The sequence below is a fragment of the Sus scrofa genome, chromosome 6 (genome assembly GCF_000003025.6).
Source record: "Sus scrofa isolate TJ Tabasco breed Duroc chromosome 6, Sscrofa11.1, whole genome shotgun sequence".
Taxonomy (NCBI): domain Eukaryota; kingdom Metazoa; phylum Chordata; class Mammalia; order Artiodactyla; family Suidae; genus Sus; species Sus scrofa.
Window position 1 is genome coordinate 83,663,890 of NC_010448.4, and position 20,845 is coordinate 83,684,734.

A 20,845-nucleotide genomic window follows, 5' to 3' on the forward strand; every position below is an offset into this window, starting at 1 on the left:
TTAAAGGCATAGTTGCCTTTTCACTCAACAGATTTACTCCTGGGTATATATACCCAAGAGAAATGATGAAAACATATATTCACACAAAAACTTGGATACAAATGTTCATAGCAGTGTTACTCATAATAGCCTAAAAATGAAAACAACCCAGTGTCTATCAATTGACAAGTAGATTAGTAAAGTATGGTGTATCCATAAAATAGAATATAACTTATCAATAAAAAAGGAAATGAACATTAGGGAGTTCCTATTGTGGCTCAGTGGTAGCAAACCTGACTAGTATCCATGAGAATGCAGTTTCAATTCCTCGCCTTGCTCAGTGGGGTAAGGATACGGTGTTGCCGCGAGCTGTGGTATAGGTTGCAGATGTAGCTCAGATCTGGCATTGCTGTGGCTGTGGTGTAGGCTGATGGCTGCAGTTACTGTTGGACCCCTCCATATGCCATGGGTGCGGCCCTAAAAAGACAAAAGACAAAAAAAAAAAAAAAAAAAAAATTTATGCTAAGTAAAAAAAGCCAGACACAAAAGACCATGTATTGTATGATTCCATTTATATGACATGCCCAGGATAGGCCAGCCTCTATAGAGACAGAAAGTAGATTTAGTGGTTGCCTAAGGCTAGGGAAATTAGAGCAAATGGAGCATGACTGCTGAAGAATAAAAAAGCTTTTTTTGAGGGTGATGAAAATGTTGTAAAATTGATCGTGGTGATTTACACTGTTCTATGAACATGATAAAAACCATTGAATTATTTCAAGTGGGTGAATTATATCTTGGTAAAGCTTTTAAAAATTAGAAATGTTTGGAAAAAATAAAAATGAAAAGAAAAATATATCTACTACTAATACTGATTCCTGGACATCTGGCTTTTTTTTTTTTTTTTTTTTTTTGTCTTTTTGCCATTTCTTGGGCCGCTCTCAAGGCATATGGAGGTTCCTAGGCTAGGGGTCGAATCAGAGCTGTAGCCACCGGCCTACGCCAGAGCCACAGCAACGCGGGATCTGAGCCGCGTCTGCAACCTACACCACAGCTCACAGCAACGCCGGATCTTTAACCCACTGAGCAAGGCCAGGGACCGAACCCACAACCTCATGGTTCCTAGTCGGATTCGTTAACCACTGCACCACGATGGGAACTCCCCTGGCATTTAATTTTATTAGTTTGATAGCTGTGTGCACATGGACACAATGTTCAGTAAATATTGAGTAGAATTGAATCATAAATTTTAAGGTAAACAGGACTTTAAAAATCACTTAATCCAGTTTTTTGTGGGTAACACAAATCCCTAGGGGGTTAAGTAACTTGCCTAATGTCACACAGCTAGTTTTGAGATTCAGGTCACCCATCTGTAGTGTTTTTTTGGGTTTTTTTGTTTGTTTGTTTTGTTTTTGTCTTTTTGCCATTTTCTTGGGCCGCTCTCGCGGCATATGGAGGTTCCCAGGCTAGGGGTCGAATCGGAGCTGTAGCCGCCGGTCTACACCAGAGCCACAACCTGGGATCCGAGCTGCGTCTGCAACCTACACCACATCTCACAGCAATGCCGAAACCTTAACCCACTGAGCAAGGCCAGGGATCGAACCCGCAACCCCATGGTTCCTAGTCGGATTCGTTAACCACTGAGCCACGACGGGAACTCCTGTAGTGTTCTTTCCATCACTTGCGTAATCAAATGTTACTGTCAATGGAGTTATGACTTGTTAAGATTTTATCTACATCTGCAATCATGGGATCTTTTCCATTTTGAGTAAATAATAGGCCTTTTTAAAAAATTTTTGTTTTTTTGGTTTTTTGCCTTTTCTGGGCCACTCCCAGATGGAGGTTCCCAAGCTAGGGGTCGAATCGGAGCTGCAGCCGCTGGCCTACACCACAGCCATAGCAACATGGGATCCGGCTTTTATTTCTTTGTTTTTGTTTGCACCTGTGGCATGTGGAAGTTCCCGGGCCAGGGTTCTAACCTGTGCCACAGCGGCAACCCAAGCCTCTCCAGTGACAATGCCACATGCTTAGCTAACTGAGCCATGAGGGGACTTAACTAGAAGTTTTATTTATTTATTTATTTTTAAGGATCCAAAGTGTCTTTTCTGCCATGTTTTTGTTATATACCATGGTCTTTGTCTTGATCTTATTACAAACCCATGTGAGAAGATGATAACTGATCTATATGCATATAATTCTGGGAGAAGTTAGTGTCTGTCCTTACTAGCTGAGTGTGTTCTGTGTTGGTTGATGGAAAATGAAAAGAAACAGATTGGAGGTCTGCTCTTCTCCATGGTAGGTGCACTTAGTTTGGAAAAGACTACTTACTGGAAATAGTTGAAAAAGGAAGACATTTATATTCCTTGTTCCCGTTACTCAGTTTTCTGCCTGTTGGAGGCAACAGGTATGTTTCTTCATATTCCTGTCTTGTTTGCTTGCAGCCCACTGCCCCACGTTAGTTCTGTGACCTTGTAGTCTTCTTCAGAGTAGCACTTCAAAGTTGGAAGTATGTAGAAATGTGAATCTGCAGCAGGGCTAATCAGAGAATTGTCTCCTGAGACTAGGCAGGAGATAAAGGAAAGAAATCCAGTCTGAAGGACAAGTGAAAAATCATAGTTGTATACAAACAAGGGGGTAAAGAAAAGGCAAACTATAAAATAGAGGATTTCAGTGTTTACCGCTTGGGAGTGCTCACTGTGTTAGAATGAAACCTGAGAGTTACTAAGAATAACTTCACATATCCTGGCAGTCAGGTCTAGTGTGTGTGGGAGAGAACAGAATCCTGATTCAGATGCTATGCTCCCTGCCCTGGATACAAAGCAGCACTGTCCAGTCGCCTTATTCGGATAATTTAGATTCACGCTCACCTTTGCTGGGGAGCTTTTGGAGATCACAGAGGATTCTGGCAGCGCTTGGAAAAGACATTTTTATTCAATTGGATTGTAGCTTAGAGTTGCCCAGCTCTTAGAAGAATAGGACCCAATCCATTTCCCTTAAGTAAGTGGTTTTTTGTTTGTTTTTTTTTAAGTTCAGTTTTCAGCTTTGTTGACAGCAGGATTTTTTATGCAAATACAAGGGACAGAGTATAAATTAAAAGTGAAACCAGTGTTGCCTTTTGTTGGTTTGCCGTGTGAACACGTCTCACAGTTAGACTGCTGTGTTTTTCTTTGATACTCGTGATGACAGTGCCCTCTCTGCCTGGTCTCAGGACAAGCAAAGAATGTCTGGTGTAGCAGCCAAACTCAAGAAAGCTTGCTGCTTCAATTTTGACTCATGGAAGACTATTCTCTCCACAGATTTTTGCAGTTCAAGTAGCAGCCCTTCTTTCCAGCCCATCAAAAGCCACGTAACCATTCCAACAGCTCATGTGATGCCGTCTACTTTGGGGACCTCTCCTGCCACGCCAAATTCTCCTGCTGGACCCTCTCCCAAACTTCCTTTGTCAGGGTTGGCTGAAAGTGTGGGGATGACAAGAAATGGAGACCTTGGTGCAATGAAACGTTCTCCAGGCCTATCTAGAGATTTCATGTATCTTTGTGGGGCTGCTGGAGAAAATGGAGTTGAGCAGTCCTGGTTTCCAGCAGTGGGCCATGAAAGAGAAGAGGAGGTGAGGAAGTTTGATATTCCCAATATGGAGTCTACCCTCAATCAGTCGGCGATGATGGAAACACTTTATTCAGATCCCCACTACCGAGTCTACTTCCACAACCCAAGAACTGATACAAACAAGGAGTTATACAAAGTGTTGCCTGAGGCCAAGAAGGCACCAGGTAGTGGGGCAGTATGTGAGCGGAATGGACCACACCCTAGCAGCAGTGGGGTTCTCCCTTTGGGGCTTCAACCTGCTCCTGGGCTCTCCAAGCCTCTACCTTCTCAGGTGTGGCAGCCGAATCCTGATCCTTGGCATCCCCGTGAGCGATCTTGTGAACTCAGCACTTGTCGGCAGCAGCTGGAATTGATCCGTTTACAAATGGAGCAGATGCAGGTAGAGGCCCTTCTTTCCTTAGGTTTTGCAGTTTCTGTGCTGACCTTAGAACTGTATAGGTTTTGTCCTATTTTGACTCTAAAAAAAAATTTGTAAGAATGAGGGAAGACGTTTGTAGATAGGAAATTAAGTCTTGTGAATGTCATCAAATCTGTTGGTGGTCTAATTAAACACTAGATATGTTCTCCAAAGTAGAGGGTTACCAATACTGATTGTGTGTATAGATGCTTATGTACCAGTCACTAGATGATGACTACTTTAACATACAGAATCATATTTAATCCTTATAGAACTCTGATGAGGTAAATGTAGAAATTTACCAGGTTCTTAGAATAAGTAATCTGTCCAGGTTCACAGAGCTGGTAAGTGGCAGAGCTCTAGGGTTCAAAGACTATCTTTGAATCCCATGTTCTTTCCACTTTGTCACTTTTGTGTTTAGAAGAAAAAACAAAAAATCCTTGTGCTGCTTAAGAATGAGAAGAAAGAAGTAGGACACATTCTCCTTTACTGGTTGGTGAGGACATCTTAGCTTCTGGTTTGCTTCTGTTGCCAGATAATGAAAGATAACTGACCTTTTCTTAGAAACTAGAGCCCTTCTCAACAGGGAGTGTCCAGTTGGCAGAAAGTCTCCCTGGCAGGTTCTTTCCAGTCATGCATCAGAGCTAAAATTATTTCATAAACACTGGGCCTTCTCAGACTAAGCCAAAGTAAGCCTTGACTGCAGACCCAGCCGGGTACTGCTCAGGTGTTTTCAAGTACCTATAGGTTAAGATCAAATCCCTCTGGGCCTGCTTATCTTTCAGCTTCAGAATGGAGCCATCTGCCACCATCCTGCTGCTTTTGCTCCTTCATTGCCCACGTTAGATCCAGCACAGTGGATCAGCATCTTGAACAGTAATGAACACCTTCTAAAGGAAAAGGAGCTCCTTATTGACAAGTAAGGGGGTAAGGGGGGTCATAGGGCCAGCCTTTGTTCTCCCAGCCCCCTCTCAGGAGGTCTCCCAAGGGCAGCACATCCTCCTCTTTAGGCCCTTGCCTTGCCCTGCCTTTTGGTAAAGCTAGGTTGATAAGCAGCCTAGTCATGTATATGACTAATATGAGAAGCCAGTTTACATATCTCTGCAGGGGCTGTGGGCAGTGCCTAAAGGAAGCAGCTGGTTCTTTGCAGCTGATCTTTTTAAATTTTATTTTATTTTTTAATTGAAGTATAGTTGATTTATAATGTTGTGTTTGCAGCTGATCCTCTTTCATTTCCCCTCAGTCACTTTTCTGGTTTGTTCTTCCTTCAGTGAAACAGTACTGCCCAGAATCCAAGGTCTTTGCTTATAAAGTATGGATTGTGCCTATCTAAGGAAAGTAGGGACTCCTATTGCAAATGGGTTTGTGTCAGAACCCTGGGCCTCATTCTTTTCTGGCTCTTGCAGGCAGAGGAAACATATCTCTCAGCTGGAGCAGAAAGTGCGAGAGAGCGAACTACAAGTTCACAGTGCTCTTTTGGGTCGTCCTCCCCCCTTTGGGGATGTCTGCTTGCTGAGGCTACAGGTAAGCCTTGCCAGCCAGGATGATATTCTCCTTGTCATAACTCATTATCTTCCCTGTGCTTGGCACTGTTAGGTATCCAGGAGATAGAAAATGGATCAGGTGATGTAAGGTGCCCCTGCCCTTAAAGGGTAAACATACTAATTATAAAGCATCCCCTGTTGTGTACTTGGAGGGGCAGAAAAGGCTTGAGGGTAGAATCAAGCAGGTGCCTTGGTATCAGGACATATTTGGGAGAAAAGGAAAGAACAACAAGGTATATAGTAAGATCCCAGAGTCGAGTGATGCTCTGAGAAGTCTTAATCTACCAGCCCCGGCCAGATGGAGGGAGAAGCAGAGGTAATGTGGGATTTAGAGCCATTCCCATTTTTAGTCGTCTTTGTCTAGGAGCAACTGAAGGAAACCATGTTCCCACTTAGGTTAATATCTCTAAAAGAAGTTGACCAAGCTTCTTCTGCAGTTTGAGCTTTCGAGTGATGGGTATTAGACAGATTATGGTACTATACTGGCTTTGCTACTTAGTGGGCTTGTTAAGATAGTGTTCCACCCTGTAGAATCAGAATATTAAGAGTAAGAAGAGCTGTTAGATAAAATCTAGTTCAGTCCTCTAATTTACTGATGAAAAAAATCGAGGCCCAGGAAGGAGGAAGAATTTGGCTAAAGTCATATAGAGAATGAATAGAGGAGAACCAGACTTTGAGCCCAGGTCTTCTGATATATTGTTCTTTGTTCCTTTGTTATACTACAACTCCTCAAGTATTGCTTTAAGCCAGTGGTTCTGAAATTTGAGTGTGTATCAGAATTACCGGGAAGGCTTGTTAAAACACAGATTATTGAGACCCATTCCCAGAGTTTCCCCCTGATTCACTGGGCCTGGGAGTTGAGCTCAAGAATTTGCATTTCTAGGAGTTTCCGATGTAGCGCAGCAGAAATGGCTAGGAACCATGAGGTTGCGGATTCAATCCCTGGCCTTGCTCAGTGGGTTAAGGATCTGGTGTTGCTATGAGCTGTGGTGTAGGTCGCAGATGCAGCTTGGATCTGATTGTTGCTGTGGCTGTGGCGTATGCCGGCAGGTGTAGCTCCAATTGGACTCCTAGCCTGGGAACCTCCATATGCTGCAGGTGCAGCCCTAAAAAGCAAAAAAAAAAAAAACAAAAAAAACAAAAGAATTTGCATTTCTAGGAAGTTCTCTTGTGGAGCACTGGGTTAAGGATCTGATATTGTCACTGCAGCCTCTTGGGTTGCTGCCTTGGCAGAGGTACATTCCCTCACCCAGGAATTTTCATATGCTGTGGGTGCAGCCAGAAAACAAAACAAAATAAAACTTGCATGTCTAACAAATTCCCAGGTGGTGCTAAAGCTAGGACCACACTTTGAGAAGTGCTACTTGAAGAAATTCTTAGAGAAAGATGATATTTGACCACAAATAGGTATAAGTAAAGTACTGGGGATATGAGGGTAAGAAACAGTTATATATTGAGAATCTTTCTGCAGGAGTTGCAGCGAGAGAACACTTTCTTACGTGCACAGTTTGCACAGAAGACAGAAGCCTTGAGCAAAGAAAAGATCGAACTTGAAAAGAAACTCTCTGCTTCAGAGGTTGAAGTCCAGCTCATCAGAGAGTCACTCAAAGTGGCATTGCAGAAGCATTCAGAGGAGGGGAAGAAACAAGAAGAAAGGGTGAGCTAAGGAGCTTTCTGGTTCACAGAGGAGTAGGCAGTCAGTCTTCTGCCCAACACTAAATTGTTTCTGGCGCCTGTTGTAACTTAGAGGACCCAATTGGATAAAACATCCTACATCGACTTCTTACGCAGGACTGGTCTGTTAGAAATGGAACCCCTCCTTTCTTCTTTACACCCACAAAACAGGGAAAGAAAGAGAAAGCTGTATAATCTCTCACTGTCTCAGGTTGTGATTGACCACTGGCTGGCCTGGGTAGAAAAGCAGCCTGGGCAAGTCATACCAGATGGTACTGTTGCAAGATGTACCTATGGTACATCATTCAGCCTGGTTTCTCCTCACTCTACCTAAAACGTAGAGAAGAATCCCATATTTGCAACTATTTGGGGAAGTTTTTACATTTTGAGCAGTGCTCTTAGAATTGCCTCAGGGTGAGATTGGTTATCATAGAAAGAACTAAATCTGGGAGTTCCTGTTGTGTTGCATCGGAAACGAATCCAACTAATATCCATGAGGATGCAAGTTCGATCCCTGGCCTTGCTTAGTGGGTTAAGGATCCATCGTTGCCGTGAGCTGTGGTGTAGGTTGCAGACATGGCTTAGATCCTGCATTGCTGTGACTGTGGCGTAGGCCAGCAGCTGTAGCTCCAATTAGACCCTTAACCTGGGAATTTCCATGTGCCACAAGTGCGACCCTTGAAAAAAATGGAACTAAATCTTTTGGTTCTGTTCACAGGTTGCTCTAATGCAAATATTCCTGGGGGACAAGTTTAATAATAATGTTTAGTTCTGGACCACTTGCATCAAAGACAACTAAAGTCATACTGCTTCTTTTTTGTTCTCTTAAATTTTATTGAAGTATAGTTTTAGCATAGTGATTCAGTTATACATATGTATATTCTTTTCATGTTCTTTTCCATTGTGGTTTATCATAAGATATTGAATATAGTTCCTTGTGCTATATACAGTAGGACCTTGTGGTTTATCCATCCCATATATAATAGTTTGCCTCTGCTAACCCCAAACTCCTAGTTCTTCCCTCCTCTGTCCCCATCCCCTTTGACAAACACAAGTCTGTTCTTTGTATCTGTGAGTCTATTTCTATTTCATAGCTATGCTCATTTGTGTCATATTTTAGATTCCACATGTTCTGACTTCATTGATTTACATGTGCTGTCCAGCTTTCTTAACACCACTTAAAGCAGTGTTTCTTAAACTTTAATAAGCTTAAGAATCATTTAGAGGAGTAGTTTCCTGTTGGTCTGGTGGTTGAGGATTATCTTTCTTTCTGATTTACTTAATATGATAATCTCTAGGTCCATCCATGTTGCCACAAGTGGCATTATTCCATTCTTTTTTATGGCTGAGTGATATTTTATTGTATATACGTACTACATCATCTTTATTCATTCCTCTGTGGATGGACATTTAGGTTGTTTCCATGCCTTGGCCGTTGTAAGTAGTGCTGCTATGAACATGGGGTGCATGCTCCTTTTTTAATTGTAGTTTTATCCGGATATATGCCCAGGAGTGGGATTGATCATATGGCAACTCTATTTTCAGTTTTGAGGAACCTCCACACTGTTTTCCACCATGCTATTTACATTCCCACCAATAGGAATGTTCTCTTTTCTCCACACGTGCTCCGGCATTTATTATTTGTAGGCTTTTTTTTTTTTGGCTGCATTCACAGCATGTGAAAAGTTCCTACAGCTGCAGCCATGCCAGATCCTTAACGCACTCTGCCAGGCCCAGGATCAAATCTGCACCTCAGCAGCGTCCCAAGCTGCTGCAGAGACAATGCCAGGTCCTTAACCTGCTGCACCACAGCAGGAACTCTTCCTGTAGACTCCTTAATGATAGCCATCATTAAAGAATTAAATATGATGGTACTTTATAGTAGTTTTTATTTTCATTTATCTAATAATTAGTGATAAGCATCTTCTCATGTGCTTTATTGGCCATCTGTATATCTGTTTTGGAGAAATGTCTGTTTAGGTCATCTGCCTATTTTTCAATTGGGTTATTAATTTTTTTGTTACTGAGTTATATGAGCTGTTTGTATATTTTGGAAATTAAGCCCTTGTTGGTTGCATCATTTGCAAATACTTTCTCCCAGTAGATTGTCTTTTCATTTTGTTTGTTCCTTTGCTGTGCAAAAGCTTAGAAGTTTTTTTTTTTCTTTTTATGGCCGCACCTGTGACATATGAAAGTTCCTGGGCTAGGGGTCAAATCAGAGCTGCAGCTGGTGCCTGTGCCTGTGCCTCAGCCACAGCAACACTGGATACAAGCCACATCTGACCTATGCCTCAGCTTGCAGCAATGCCAGATCATTAACCTGCTGAGCCACTACAGGAGCTCCTATAAGTTTGATTAGGTCCCATTAAAAAAACCATTATTTTTGCTTTTATTTCTGTTGCCTTGGGAGACCTAAGAAAATGTTGGTAAGATTTATGTCAGAAAATGTTTTTGCCTTTGTTCTCTTCTATGAGTTTTATGGTGTAATGTCTTATATTTGCGTCTTTAAGCCATTTTGAGTTTATTTTTATGTATGGTATGAGGGTGTGTTCTAACTTCATTGATTTGCATGCAGCTGTCCAACTTTTTTTTTTTGTCTTTTTGCCTTTTCTAGGGCCACTCCCGAGGCATATGGAGGTTCCCAGGCTAGGGGTCGAATCAGAGCTGTAGCCACCTGCCTACGCCAGCGCCACAGCAACGCTGGATCCGAGCAGCGTCTGCAACCTACACCACAGCTCATGGCAACGCCGGATCCTCAGCCCACTGAGCAAGGCCAGGGATGGAACCCGAAACCTCATGGTTCCTAGTTGGATTCGTTAACCACTGAGCCACGACGGGAACTCCAGTTGTCCAACTTTCTTAACACCACTTCTTAAAGCAGTGCTTCTTAAACTTCAGTATGCTTAAGAATCATTCAGAGGAGTAGTTCCCTGCTGGCCTAGTGGTTGAAGATTCAGCATTATGACTGCTGTGGCTTGGGTCACTGCTATAGAATGGGTTTGATCCCTGTCCCAGGAACTTCTGCATGCCACGGGTGTGGCCAAAAAAAAAAAAGATCTTGGTAAATATGCAGATCTGGTTTGAGTAGTTCTCAGAGGGGAGGGGGCCTGAGATCCTGCATATCTTTCTTCCTTCCTCCCTCCGTCCCTCATTTCCTCCTTCTTTCCTCTCTCCCTCCCTTTCTTCCTGTGGTGTGTGGAAGTTCCCAGGCCAGGGATCAAACTTGTTGCTGCAGTTTCAGCCTGCACCATGGTTGCAGCAATGCCAGATCCTTAACGCACTGTACCACAAGGAACTTCCAGATCCTGCATTTCTAGTAAACTCACAGGTGATGTTGGTGCCATTGGTATAGCACAGACTTAAAGCCTTGTTAAAAAGGAAACTTCTTCTCGAAATAATGCATGTATCTAAGTTAAACAACTAACATGTTATCAAATATCAACAATATCAAAACTTATCAAATCTTTTTATCAAATGTCAAAAATAAGTGGTTTTATGCCCAGTCCTACTTCACAGGGTTGTCTCTTCTCAACTCTTTTCTTTCTCCTGATGTATGTCTCTATATTTCTGAATAGTATTCTTTTATTGTGTTTTTTGCTAGTTTTGTTTCATGGATGTAACATCTCTCTGATTATGTTGATTATACGTTTGGGGATATCTGTGTCTGCTTATAGTGTTGTTTTTTGTTTGCTTTGAATTTTTTTATTTTGTTTTAGTATCTTTCATATTAGAGGCTTGGTGATCCTTGAACAAATGAGTGCTCCTATTTAAGAATGTAGTATTTTAGGAGTTACCTTGTGGCACAGTGAATTAAGGATCCAGCACTGTTACTGCAGTAGTTGACGCTGCTGTGGCATGAGTGTGATCTCTAGCCCAGGAAGTCCACATGCTGTAGGCATGCCCCCTCCACCAAAAAAAAAAAAAAAGTGTAGTATTTGTTATTTATTTATTTAGTTTTTTAAGGCCACACATGCAGCACATGGAAGTTCCCAGGCTAGGGACGGAATTGGAGCTATAGCTGCAGGCCTATACCACAGCCATGTAGGATCTCAGCCACATCTGCAACCTACACCACAGCTCATGGCCACACCGGATACTTAAGCCACTTCAGCGAGGCCAGGGATCAACCCCACATCCTCAGGATAATCGAGTTTGTTACTACTGAGCCACAACAGGGACTCCAAGAGTGTAGTATTTTAAAGCTGCACAAAAGCTCTGGGTTCATGGTGGTTGCCTGGTAGGTTTCCCTGTAGGATAATCAGACTTCAGCGGCCCTCTTTACCTGGGAACCCTCAAGTGTCGGTTTCTGAATGTCTTATTTTACTCTCTCTAGAAAAAGTCTTCAGGCTGCTGCCTGGTGGGGAGACTGGGGACAGGAATGTTTTTGGCCTTTGGGTTCTCAGTACTGATAAGGAGATTAGGTTTAGAGTCTCACAGTTCTATACATAGATTTTTACTTATACTTATTTTTAACCCCTTGCTTCTCTCTCTCCCTCGCTCTCCCTCTCTTTCTCTCGACTCATATCCTAGAGCCTTACATTTTCCCTGCTTTCTTTTACTTCCTCCAGCTTCCTTTTTCATAAGCCAGAGAAAAAGCCGTAATAGTGAAGAAAAAGTTTCCATTCACCAAATCTTGATTTGCCTACTTAGTTCTAAGCACTGTGCTATGTGTTGGGGGTATGATTATAAGCAAAATGGACACAGCCCCTCCTCAAGGAGTTCAGTTTCATTAGCCCTTCCAGATGATTGCTTAGCTTTATATTATATATGCTTTTCAGGGAAGAATGCAATACCCATCTTACCACAACAGAACAGACTAGCTATATGTCTACAAGGAAGTTACATATACTATTGCAATTCAGTTTTTTGTTTGTTTGTTTGTTTGTTTTTGTCTTTTCTAAGGCCGTTCCTGCGGCATATGGAGGTTCCCAGGCTAGGGGTCAAATCAGAGCTGTAGCCACGGGCCTACGCCAGAGCCATAGCAACGCTGGATCCGAGCTGCGTCTACGACCTACACCACAGCTCATGGCAACACCAGATCCTTAACCCACTGAGCAAGGCCAGGGATGGAACCGGCAACCTCATGGTTCCTAGTCGGATTCGTTAACCACTGCGCCACGATGGGAACTCCTGCAATTCAGTTCTGATACAGACTATTCAGAGTTAGCATCAAACTCCACAGGTTTAAAGGTGTGGTCCCCACAAGGACTATGTTTATTACCTCAGATGCCAGCTACAAATTTTGAGCTCCCTAGATAGACCGCCTATATTTCTGACCCACTGGCTACAAATCCAGGGGTTCCCATGACCCCTTCAGGTTCATTAATTCACCAGAACAACTCAGAACTCAAGGAAATACAGGAAATCCTATACTTAGGATTACAGTTTTATTTTAAAGATATAAATCAGGACAAGTGAAACAAAGAGACAAATAGAACAAAGTCTGGGAAGGTCTTGAAAGCCGGGCTTCCATAATTTTTTCCCCTTAGAATCAGGGCCTGTCACCTCCTAGCACATCTATGTGTTCACCAACCGGGAAGCTCTACTGAGTTCCAGTGTCCAGGGTTTTATTTGGGGTTTCATTATGTAGGTATGATTGAATTCAGTCTCCCGTCCTTGTCTCCTCACAGGTAATTGGGCTCAACTTCATTGGTCTTTTAGGTGACCAGTCTCCATTCTGAGTCATCCTCATTAGCATAAGTCCTTTTATGGTGGGCTGTGGCCCAAAATGAATAACAAAAACACTCCTATTATTTGGGAAATAATTAGAGTTTAGAAGTTACCTCCCAGGAACCTGGACAAAGACCAGACAAATTCTTTTTTTTTTTTTCCAGCCACACCTGAGGCATGTGGAAGTTCCCAGGCCACGGGTCACTGCGGTGGCAACAGCAGATCCTTTACCCGCTGTACCACAAGGAAACTCCAGACAAATTTTTTATTATACAGTAGAGCTACCAGTTTTTAAAAACTGCCCAATGAGCCCTTCTTCCTTGCCCTTGATTGAAAAGTTCTTGTGGGTTAACTCTCCAGTTTATACCCCAATCTCAAATGGCAAAATTTGATCAGCTTCTTCCCTTCATTGTAGTAGAAAACATTTATAGCCCTAAGGGCAAAGGCAGTGGTTACTTTAAAAAAAAAGTTAATGTTCAGGGTCATAGAGGAGTTAGTGGAGACAGATTCTTGACATTTCTTTCCAATAGGTCAAGGGTCGTGATAAACATATCAATAATTTGAAAAAGAAATGTCAGAAGGAGTCAGAGCAGAACCGGGAGAAGCAACAGCGTATCGAGACCTTGGAGCGCTACCTGGCTGATCTGCCTACTCTGGAAGACCATCAGAAGCAGAGCCAGCAGGTAACAGCGATGTCTAGGCAAACCTGGCAAGCAGGAGGACTTCTGAGCCTCTGCTGTATGCAGTTACCTTGTGGCTTCCTGAAAGGAATATCCCAACAGAGTCAGGCCCAGACTCACACCACAACTGAACTACAGATTTTTTGAGATACTCATACACAGTCTTCCTTGGCTTGTTGACCTAAGCATGAAATCCTGTCTCTCAGCTTAAGGATTCTGAGTTGAAGAGCACAGAGCTGCAGGAGAGAGTGACTGAGCTGGAGAGTTTGCTGGAGGAGACCCAGGCAGCCTACAGAGAGAAGGAGGTTCAACTAGAAAGCCTGAAACAGAGGGAAGCAGAATTCTCCCCTGCTAGACATAGGTAAATATCCCCGTGGGGTTGAGGAAAGGAGTGGAGAACTAGGTTCTGGTCCTGGCTACCCGACTCTTTACCTCTGTGACTTGGGGCAAATCCCTTTACTTCTCTAAGCTTCATTTTCTTTGGATTTTAAGTAATAGGAAAGCTGTTTATGGGCAAGGACCGTGTCTTTGACATGGAATGTGGGGAGTGTAATGGTGCAGTGGGGGTTGTTGCTGTATTCTTTGGAATACAACGCAGGACCTGGTATAATAATACTGGATAATAATCCTTGAGTATAAACAGTTTAATGAGTGCAGACACTTTATAAACTAGTAAATGAGTATCTGTATATTTGCAAAAGTAGATCCTGGTGCTGAGAACTGGGGGTTATCCACGTTTTAAAAGGCTACCAGGAGCATCTGTTTCTCTTCAGCCCTAGGGATTGCTCTCGATTGCCACAGCAGGTTCTGAGAACAAAACAAGATGCTATAATGTACTCTCAGGGTGTCTTGGGAGCCTCCTCCATATTAATAGCAGTTTCTGAAAATGTGGTGGCTGTGTTTCAGCAGCCTCTTGGACAAAATCCAGTTTCTAATGGGATGGATTGGATTTCTCATCCTATATTCAACCACAGCAACCCTGTTGTTTATCTCAGCAGATGGGCCATGATGAAAGAGATTGGGAATCCATGGGAGGGGACCACTGGTTGGAGTCAGAAGTGAGGTTAGGGGACAGAGTTGGGCTTGCCCCAGACTATATGTGCCAAAAAAAAAAAGTTTTCTTTTGGTATTTTGTAGAATTTTTGCGTATACATGTGTGACTTATAATTTAAATACATGTGATGAATATTTTTTTTTAAATATCAAAACAAAGAATAAAAGAGCCTTGGGCTGGTAGAGAATTGGTGGCACATTGTATAGATGCTGGCCTCTAAGGAAGGGAACTAACCTAGACTGAGCAAGCAGCTTCCGTGTGGCACTCCTGACATTAAACAGATATAATAGCTATGGCTATTATTCCAAGCTATGGCTTGGAAGGGCCTAAGTGTCTTGCCCCCAAACACACAGTAAATTGCAGAATCAGGAGTCAAAGCCACATCTTTCTGACTTTAGACTTGAAAAAGCCACTGTCTTTCAGCCTGCAGAATAAGCAGTGTGTGGAGGAGACCATTGGAGAAGATCCAGCTCAACAGGGAGAAGGTTCCAAAGTGGAAATGGAGTCCTGGCAGAAGGAATGTGATTCTCTTCGAAAGGTGACTGAGCGCTGTAATGGGGTAGGCTTAGAGGAAAGAGAAGATTGTGTATAAGGAACCATGAATTTCTGGCCCTGAGCCCCCTAGGATCTACCACCTCGAGTTTTTCTTTCTTTTCCAAGAAGTCTCCCCTGCACCAGCATTTTGCATTTTGTATATTCATCCTTATGATAGGCAAGCAAAGTTAGGGAAGGACATGCCTCTGAACACCCAAACTAGATGCTCCAAAATGGCACACTGAGGCTTGGTGCACTTCATTCATGGCTCAGGTCTTCTACAGAACTTCTTGTATTAGGCAGAGTTCTCACCAGTGAGATGGCCTTAATCGAGCAGAGAAGCAGCAGCTCAGGGCCTGCCAGTGAGACTGGTTGAAGGTCAGCAAAAAAGAAGACCCAGAAATGGTCCAGAGAGTACCTGAGTTCTCAAAGTACAGGAAACTGAGCCTGTTTAAGTTCTCCCCCCCCCCCCGCCTTTTTTTTCTTTTTCAGTGGCCACACCCACAGCATGCAGAAGTTTCCCAGGCCAGGGATCAAACCCACGCCACAGCAGTGACCCAGGCTACAGCAGTAACACCAGATCCTTAACGCACCAGGCTGCCAGGGAATTCCATCTCCTTGAAATGTCAGTGTGACCAAAGCTATGTGATAACTATCATAACCCTAGATAGGGCAGGATTCATTAAACTGAATTTTTAGTCATGTCCTTTACCAAAGAACCAGAATGCTCAATAACTTTGTATGAAGTTGATTCCACTGGTCTACATTTATCAGGATGAGGTTATCTCTCCACTTGACTTCCCCATGGTGGTCATAGGTCCACACTACATTGCTTTTTGTTTAAACCTCTTTGTGACTAGAGCATAAGAGTGTGAAGCTAGTTAGCCAGGGTGGGGAGTCTGGGTTATATTTCTGTAGGTAGAACTAACTTGTCTTTACCCTGTTCTTGCTACTGACTAATAGTCAGACCACGGATCCTAGTGCAACTTCTCACCCTCTGACCTCATTGTCAGCATGTGCTAACAGCCGTCTTTGATAACTTTGCCTTCCAGATTGTGGAGAAGCAACAACAGAAGATTGATCAGTTGCATTCACAAGTACAGGTGAGCTTGAGTCCTTGGGACATGGTGGGAAGGCCTTCATGGTGGAATTCTAGAATTCAGCCAACCCTTTTTTTCTCTGCTATGCAGTTTGCTCATGTTAGGAGTACAAAGATGAGACTACAGTCTTATTGCGAAGAGGTTTCAGCACAGTATTGTGAGAGTAATGTCCATATTACCCTGGGGGAGTATAAAAGAGCCAGTGGAAGTAGAGAGGCCGAGGAAGTGTTTCCGGAGATCATGAGCCTTGAAGGAGGGAGTTAGCCAGGCAAAGATGAGGAGAGAGATAGGATGATATTGGAATACCTGCCAGAAGGAACAGCATAGGTAGGAACATGAAGGCATGAAACAGTATGGAGCTGTAAGCAGTTTGATATTGTGGAAGTGAGGTGGTAAATGAAGAACTAGGCTATGGAAGGAGTCAGACTATCCAGCTAAGTTAGCTTTCAATCTTTAGGTGGACCATGGGAATCTACTGTGACATTTAATTGGGGTGTGATGTGGTCAGTTTGCACCTCAGGCTTGAGTGTGGAAGATTGACACTTGGAACAAGTCCAAGCTGGAGGCCAATGGACTGTTGCAGAAATCCTAGCGAGAGATGTTGAAGGATGATGCATCATAGCAAGGAGGAGATATGAGGGGGTAGATTTAAATGAATTTTAGGAGGTAAGATTGAGAGGAATTAGTGACTCACAGAGTGTAGGGGCTTGAAGAATAAGGAAAAACCAAAGATAACTCCTAGTTTCTAGATTGGGCCAGAGTTGAGAGTGTCCTTAACTGGATTCTCCAGGAGATCAGTAGGTTCACTCAGGTACTCTTTGGACCCAAAACAGGTGAAATGCACTCCTTCTGAGGAACAGCTGAAAGCCGCAGGCCTACCTTTGTTATTATGTGGGTCTGTACTATTTAGTTCATGTATTTCAAGTCTTGTAAGGAGATAGTCAAGCCTAGTGAGTGTTTATATCCATTTAAAATCCCAAGATTTTAGTAGTTTTTAATGGATCTCAAAGTATGTTTTCTAGAACCCTGAGGTTCCACAACATCGTAGATGGTGCATTTACCTGTGATGAGACTTTGCAAATTAAAATATCAGGTGAATTTGGTGGAATTAGGTGGATTCAGAACGGTCACTTCGGGTATTGCATGGTGGTGAGATGTTCTCCCTGACTGTTAAAATTTTTCATTAATACAAAATGGAAAAATACAGAAATTTACTTATACTTGATTTGTTCAAATTAGTTTCAAAACTGGGGGAAATATGTATGGCTGATTCACTTTGCTGTACACCAGAAACTAACACAATGTCGTAAATCAATTATACTCCAATTTTAAAAACTGGGGGAGGAGTTCCCACTGTGGCATAGTAGTTAATTATCCAGCTTGTCTCTGTGGCATTGCCAGTTTGATCCACAACCCGGTACAGTGGATTAAGGATCCAGTGTTGCCCCAGCTGTGGCATAGGCTGCAGATGCAGCTCGGATTTGATCCCTGGCCCGGGAACTTCTATATGCCTTGGGTGCAGCTGAAAAAGGGGGGGAAATAAAACTGGGAAATTGGAATGAACAGAATGAGGAGCAGAAGATAAGAGTTGTAAATACCTCCCTCCCCTGACCCTGACTACCTCTACACACAACACACACATATACATATAGACACATTATAACTTGATTAGGTGCCTGTGAGAGTCCTCTCTGGCCCCTGCTCATCTCTGTCAAAAGCATTTTTTATGTGTATATGTGTAAATTCCAGTAAAAAACCTTTTATTTATTGAGATTCTGTTTCTCTTTTAATAACACACATATATATTTACATATGGAGCCAGATTGGTTGGGTTCAAATACTGGCCCTTTCGCCTACTAGCTGTATGATCTTTTTTTTTTTTTTCTAAAGTTTTATTAAAGTATAGTTGATTTACAATGTTGTGATAATTTCTGCTGTCAAAAGCATTTAATATACAATATCGTTGAGGGCATTTGGCTGTGAGCTTCTCAAAAGATAGGGACTGTCTGGTATTCTTTTTCATTATCCCCAGTGCCTGTTAGCATTAAGTGGTCAATTAATAATTAAACTCAAGAAACGTTCTTGCCCTCAGAAAGTTATGGTCTAGTGGAGGGAGGAATCATGTGCATAACCAACAAATGTGCTCATGAGCCATGATGGATATATGAGTATCAGGGCAAGATTAGGATTAATTGGATTGAGGAAGGCTCAGGTGGAGGTTTCCCAGGCGACCAGCAGAGCAGAGGAGCATTCTGAGCAAAAGAGAAGAAGAGGGAGCAACAACATTGAACCTGGAAACTTTGGGAGAGAAATCCAGTTAGTCATTTGGTATGACTGGAGTGGAGGGAGGCTGTGTGGAGGGTAAAAAGAGTATAGATAGAAAAGTAGGTAAGGGCCTGGAATGCTCTGCTGAGGAGCAGGCCTCTATTGGTACATGGTCAGGGCCTAGAGGAGAGTCTTGATGGGAAGTCACAGATCAGGACTGTTCTAAAATAATCTCTTAGCAGCGGTATGTGGGTGTGGGGAGCTTTACTATGTATATAGTTCGGACCAGAGGCAATGTGGTCTGAACCAGACTTGTTACTCCTGGTGTGTTCTCCCATACTCCTTGCCATCGGATTCAGAGCCTAGAGCAGGAAGTGGCTCAAGAAGAAGGAACAAGCCAGGCCCTGAAAGAAGAGGCGCAAAAGAGGGAGACAGCCCTGCAGCAGCTTCGCACAGCCGTGAAAGAGGTGAGCAGCATCAACTAGGCCTCTTGGTATTGCCTTTACAAACCTGCTTTCTCTGTGTACCCTCCCCATACCTCCTCCCATGAGAGCCCCATGTTTGAGAGGTCCCTGCTAAACTTTTTTGGTAGAGGAATAAGGAGGGACATTGTATCATCCTTTATATTAAAAGTCCTAAGCCTGTCTTTGAGTGGCCATAATTATCTAGGAATGCTTTTTGGATATGGAAAATCATTCTCATTTTGTCTTTCAGCAGCCACAGTTTTTTGGGGTTGGGGATAAAGGCTTCAAGATTAAAGGTTTGGTGATCCTCATGGAGTAAACAGAGCTGCCAAGTTCAGTGGCCAAGTGCTAAAGGAGGAGTCTCCCAGACCTAGGATTGTAACATGGCCCAGTGTGGGTGAAGGGCTGAGACTGGAGGAGGAATTCTGTTTGGTGTCTTTAAAACAGAATAGAAGTAAGAAGGAAAGGAGAGTGCGTTAAACTGTTCTGGGAAAGAAAGGGAAAGAGCCACAAATATACATGAATATCTGGTCTCTGTACTGAAGCTTGGCTCCACCTAGGTGATGGTTTGAAAAGACAGGACACATTCCAGCACTGTGTCCTCCAGATCTCCAGCTTCTCCAGTGCCCACTAGGGTCATTTTGTCTTTCTTGCCCGCTTTATTCCTCTGACACACACTGATCAGGCTGGCTGGTGGCCACTTTTGTCAGGGTGGCAGGGAGAGATTGAAACCAGTGTCTCCTCAGATTTCACAGTTCACGTTAAGCCTTCTCTAATAGCCTGGCTAACAGAGTTGGCTGAGGGACTGGCTTCAGATAGAGTTCCGAGGGGCAGGAGTATCTTCTCTGGTTCCTGAACAGAAACCTGGAAGCCGATGACTCAGGCTGCTGGGGAGCAAGTTTACCCTCCAGTGCTGCAGCCCTGTGGGCACAACCTACCTGCAGGAGAAACTAGGCCTGATACTGAGGGGGAAGGGCAGGTGTGCAAAGCCTTTTGGTAGGGTTGGAGAGGGGGACATCTCCTTTGACTCATAGCTTCCCCTCCACACACATATATAACATATACCCACACTCATGCACAGATACTCTACTTTTCCCTGGGCCTTGGTTAATGTGCTTGCCTATCTATCTGCTCAGCTTTCAGTACAGAACCAGGACCTCATTGAGAAGAATCTGACACTCCAAGAACACCTGCGCCAGGCTCAACCAGGGTCCCCATCTTCATCAGACACAGCTCAGCTGGCATTTGAGCTGCACCAGGAGTTGGCCAGTTGCCTTCAGGATCTGCAGGCTGTCTGTAGCATTGTGACCCAGAGGGCCCAGGGTCATGACCCCAATCTCTCCCTGCTCCTAGGCATTCACTGTGAGTCCTCAGGCCAGTTTTGGACCCAGGAGAGAGTGGCTTTCATTCTCCTTTCACCCCTGTTCACCTTTCCCATCCTGAGGGTAATGTGTGAACTAGGCTCTTTAGGCCTGGTCACCACCATCTGGGAGTTTTTATGTTTTGCAAAGTAGATGTTCAGTAAATCTGTTTTGGAAATAGGCATTCTTATGGGGGTACCTGAATGCAAGACAAAGTGGCCCTTAGGCACAAGTTTTCAGCCCATTATCACTAGGTGTTTTTTAAAAAGTGTCATGTTCTCACATGGCTCAGTGGGTTAAGGATCTAGCATTGTCACTGCAGCAGCTCAGGTTGCTGTGTGGTGCCAGTTCGATCCCTGGCCCAGGAGCTTCCACATGCCACAGGTGAGGCCAAAAGAAAAAAAGTGCCATGTTCCAAGACCACGGGCCTTAGAGTACTGCCTATCCATACTGCCCCTTCCACATGAAAGCATCCCCTGACTGACTTACTACTATTCTCTTGAAATGCTCTCTTCCCCAG

General features: G+C 43.4%; 1 protein-coding gene across 3 annotated transcripts in view; it reads left to right on the forward strand.

Annotated features, from left to right (window-relative positions):
* CEP85 (centrosomal protein 85) overlaps positions 1–20,845 on the forward strand; it is a 38,064-nt gene that overhangs the window by 12,879 nt on the left and 4,340 nt on the right. The window contains exons 4-14 of one of the 3 annotated variants that reach the window (XM_021095616.1): positions 2,276–2,380; positions 3,273–3,961; positions 4,765–4,898; positions 5,386–5,503; positions 6,995–7,180; positions 13,398–13,550; positions 13,754–13,908; positions 15,025–15,139; positions 16,188–16,238; positions 18,860–18,967; positions 20,101–20,326. In XM_021095616.1, the coding sequence (XP_020951275.1) occupies positions 3,347–3,961; positions 4,765–4,898; positions 5,386–5,503; positions 6,995–7,180; positions 13,398–13,550; positions 13,754–13,908; positions 15,025–15,139; positions 16,188–16,238; positions 18,860–18,967; positions 20,101–20,326 (1,861 nt within the window). In that variant the 5' untranslated portion in view covers positions 2,276–2,380; positions 3,273–3,346. Of the gene's footprint in view, positions 1–2,275; positions 2,381–2,728; positions 2,974–3,272; positions 3,962–4,764; positions 4,899–5,385; positions 5,504–6,994; positions 7,181–13,397; positions 13,551–13,753; positions 13,909–15,024; positions 15,140–16,187; positions 16,239–18,859; positions 18,968–20,100; positions 20,327–20,845 lie in introns of those variants that run through there. The other 2 variants (XM_021095617.1, XM_021095615.1) reach the window with 2 other exon arrangements.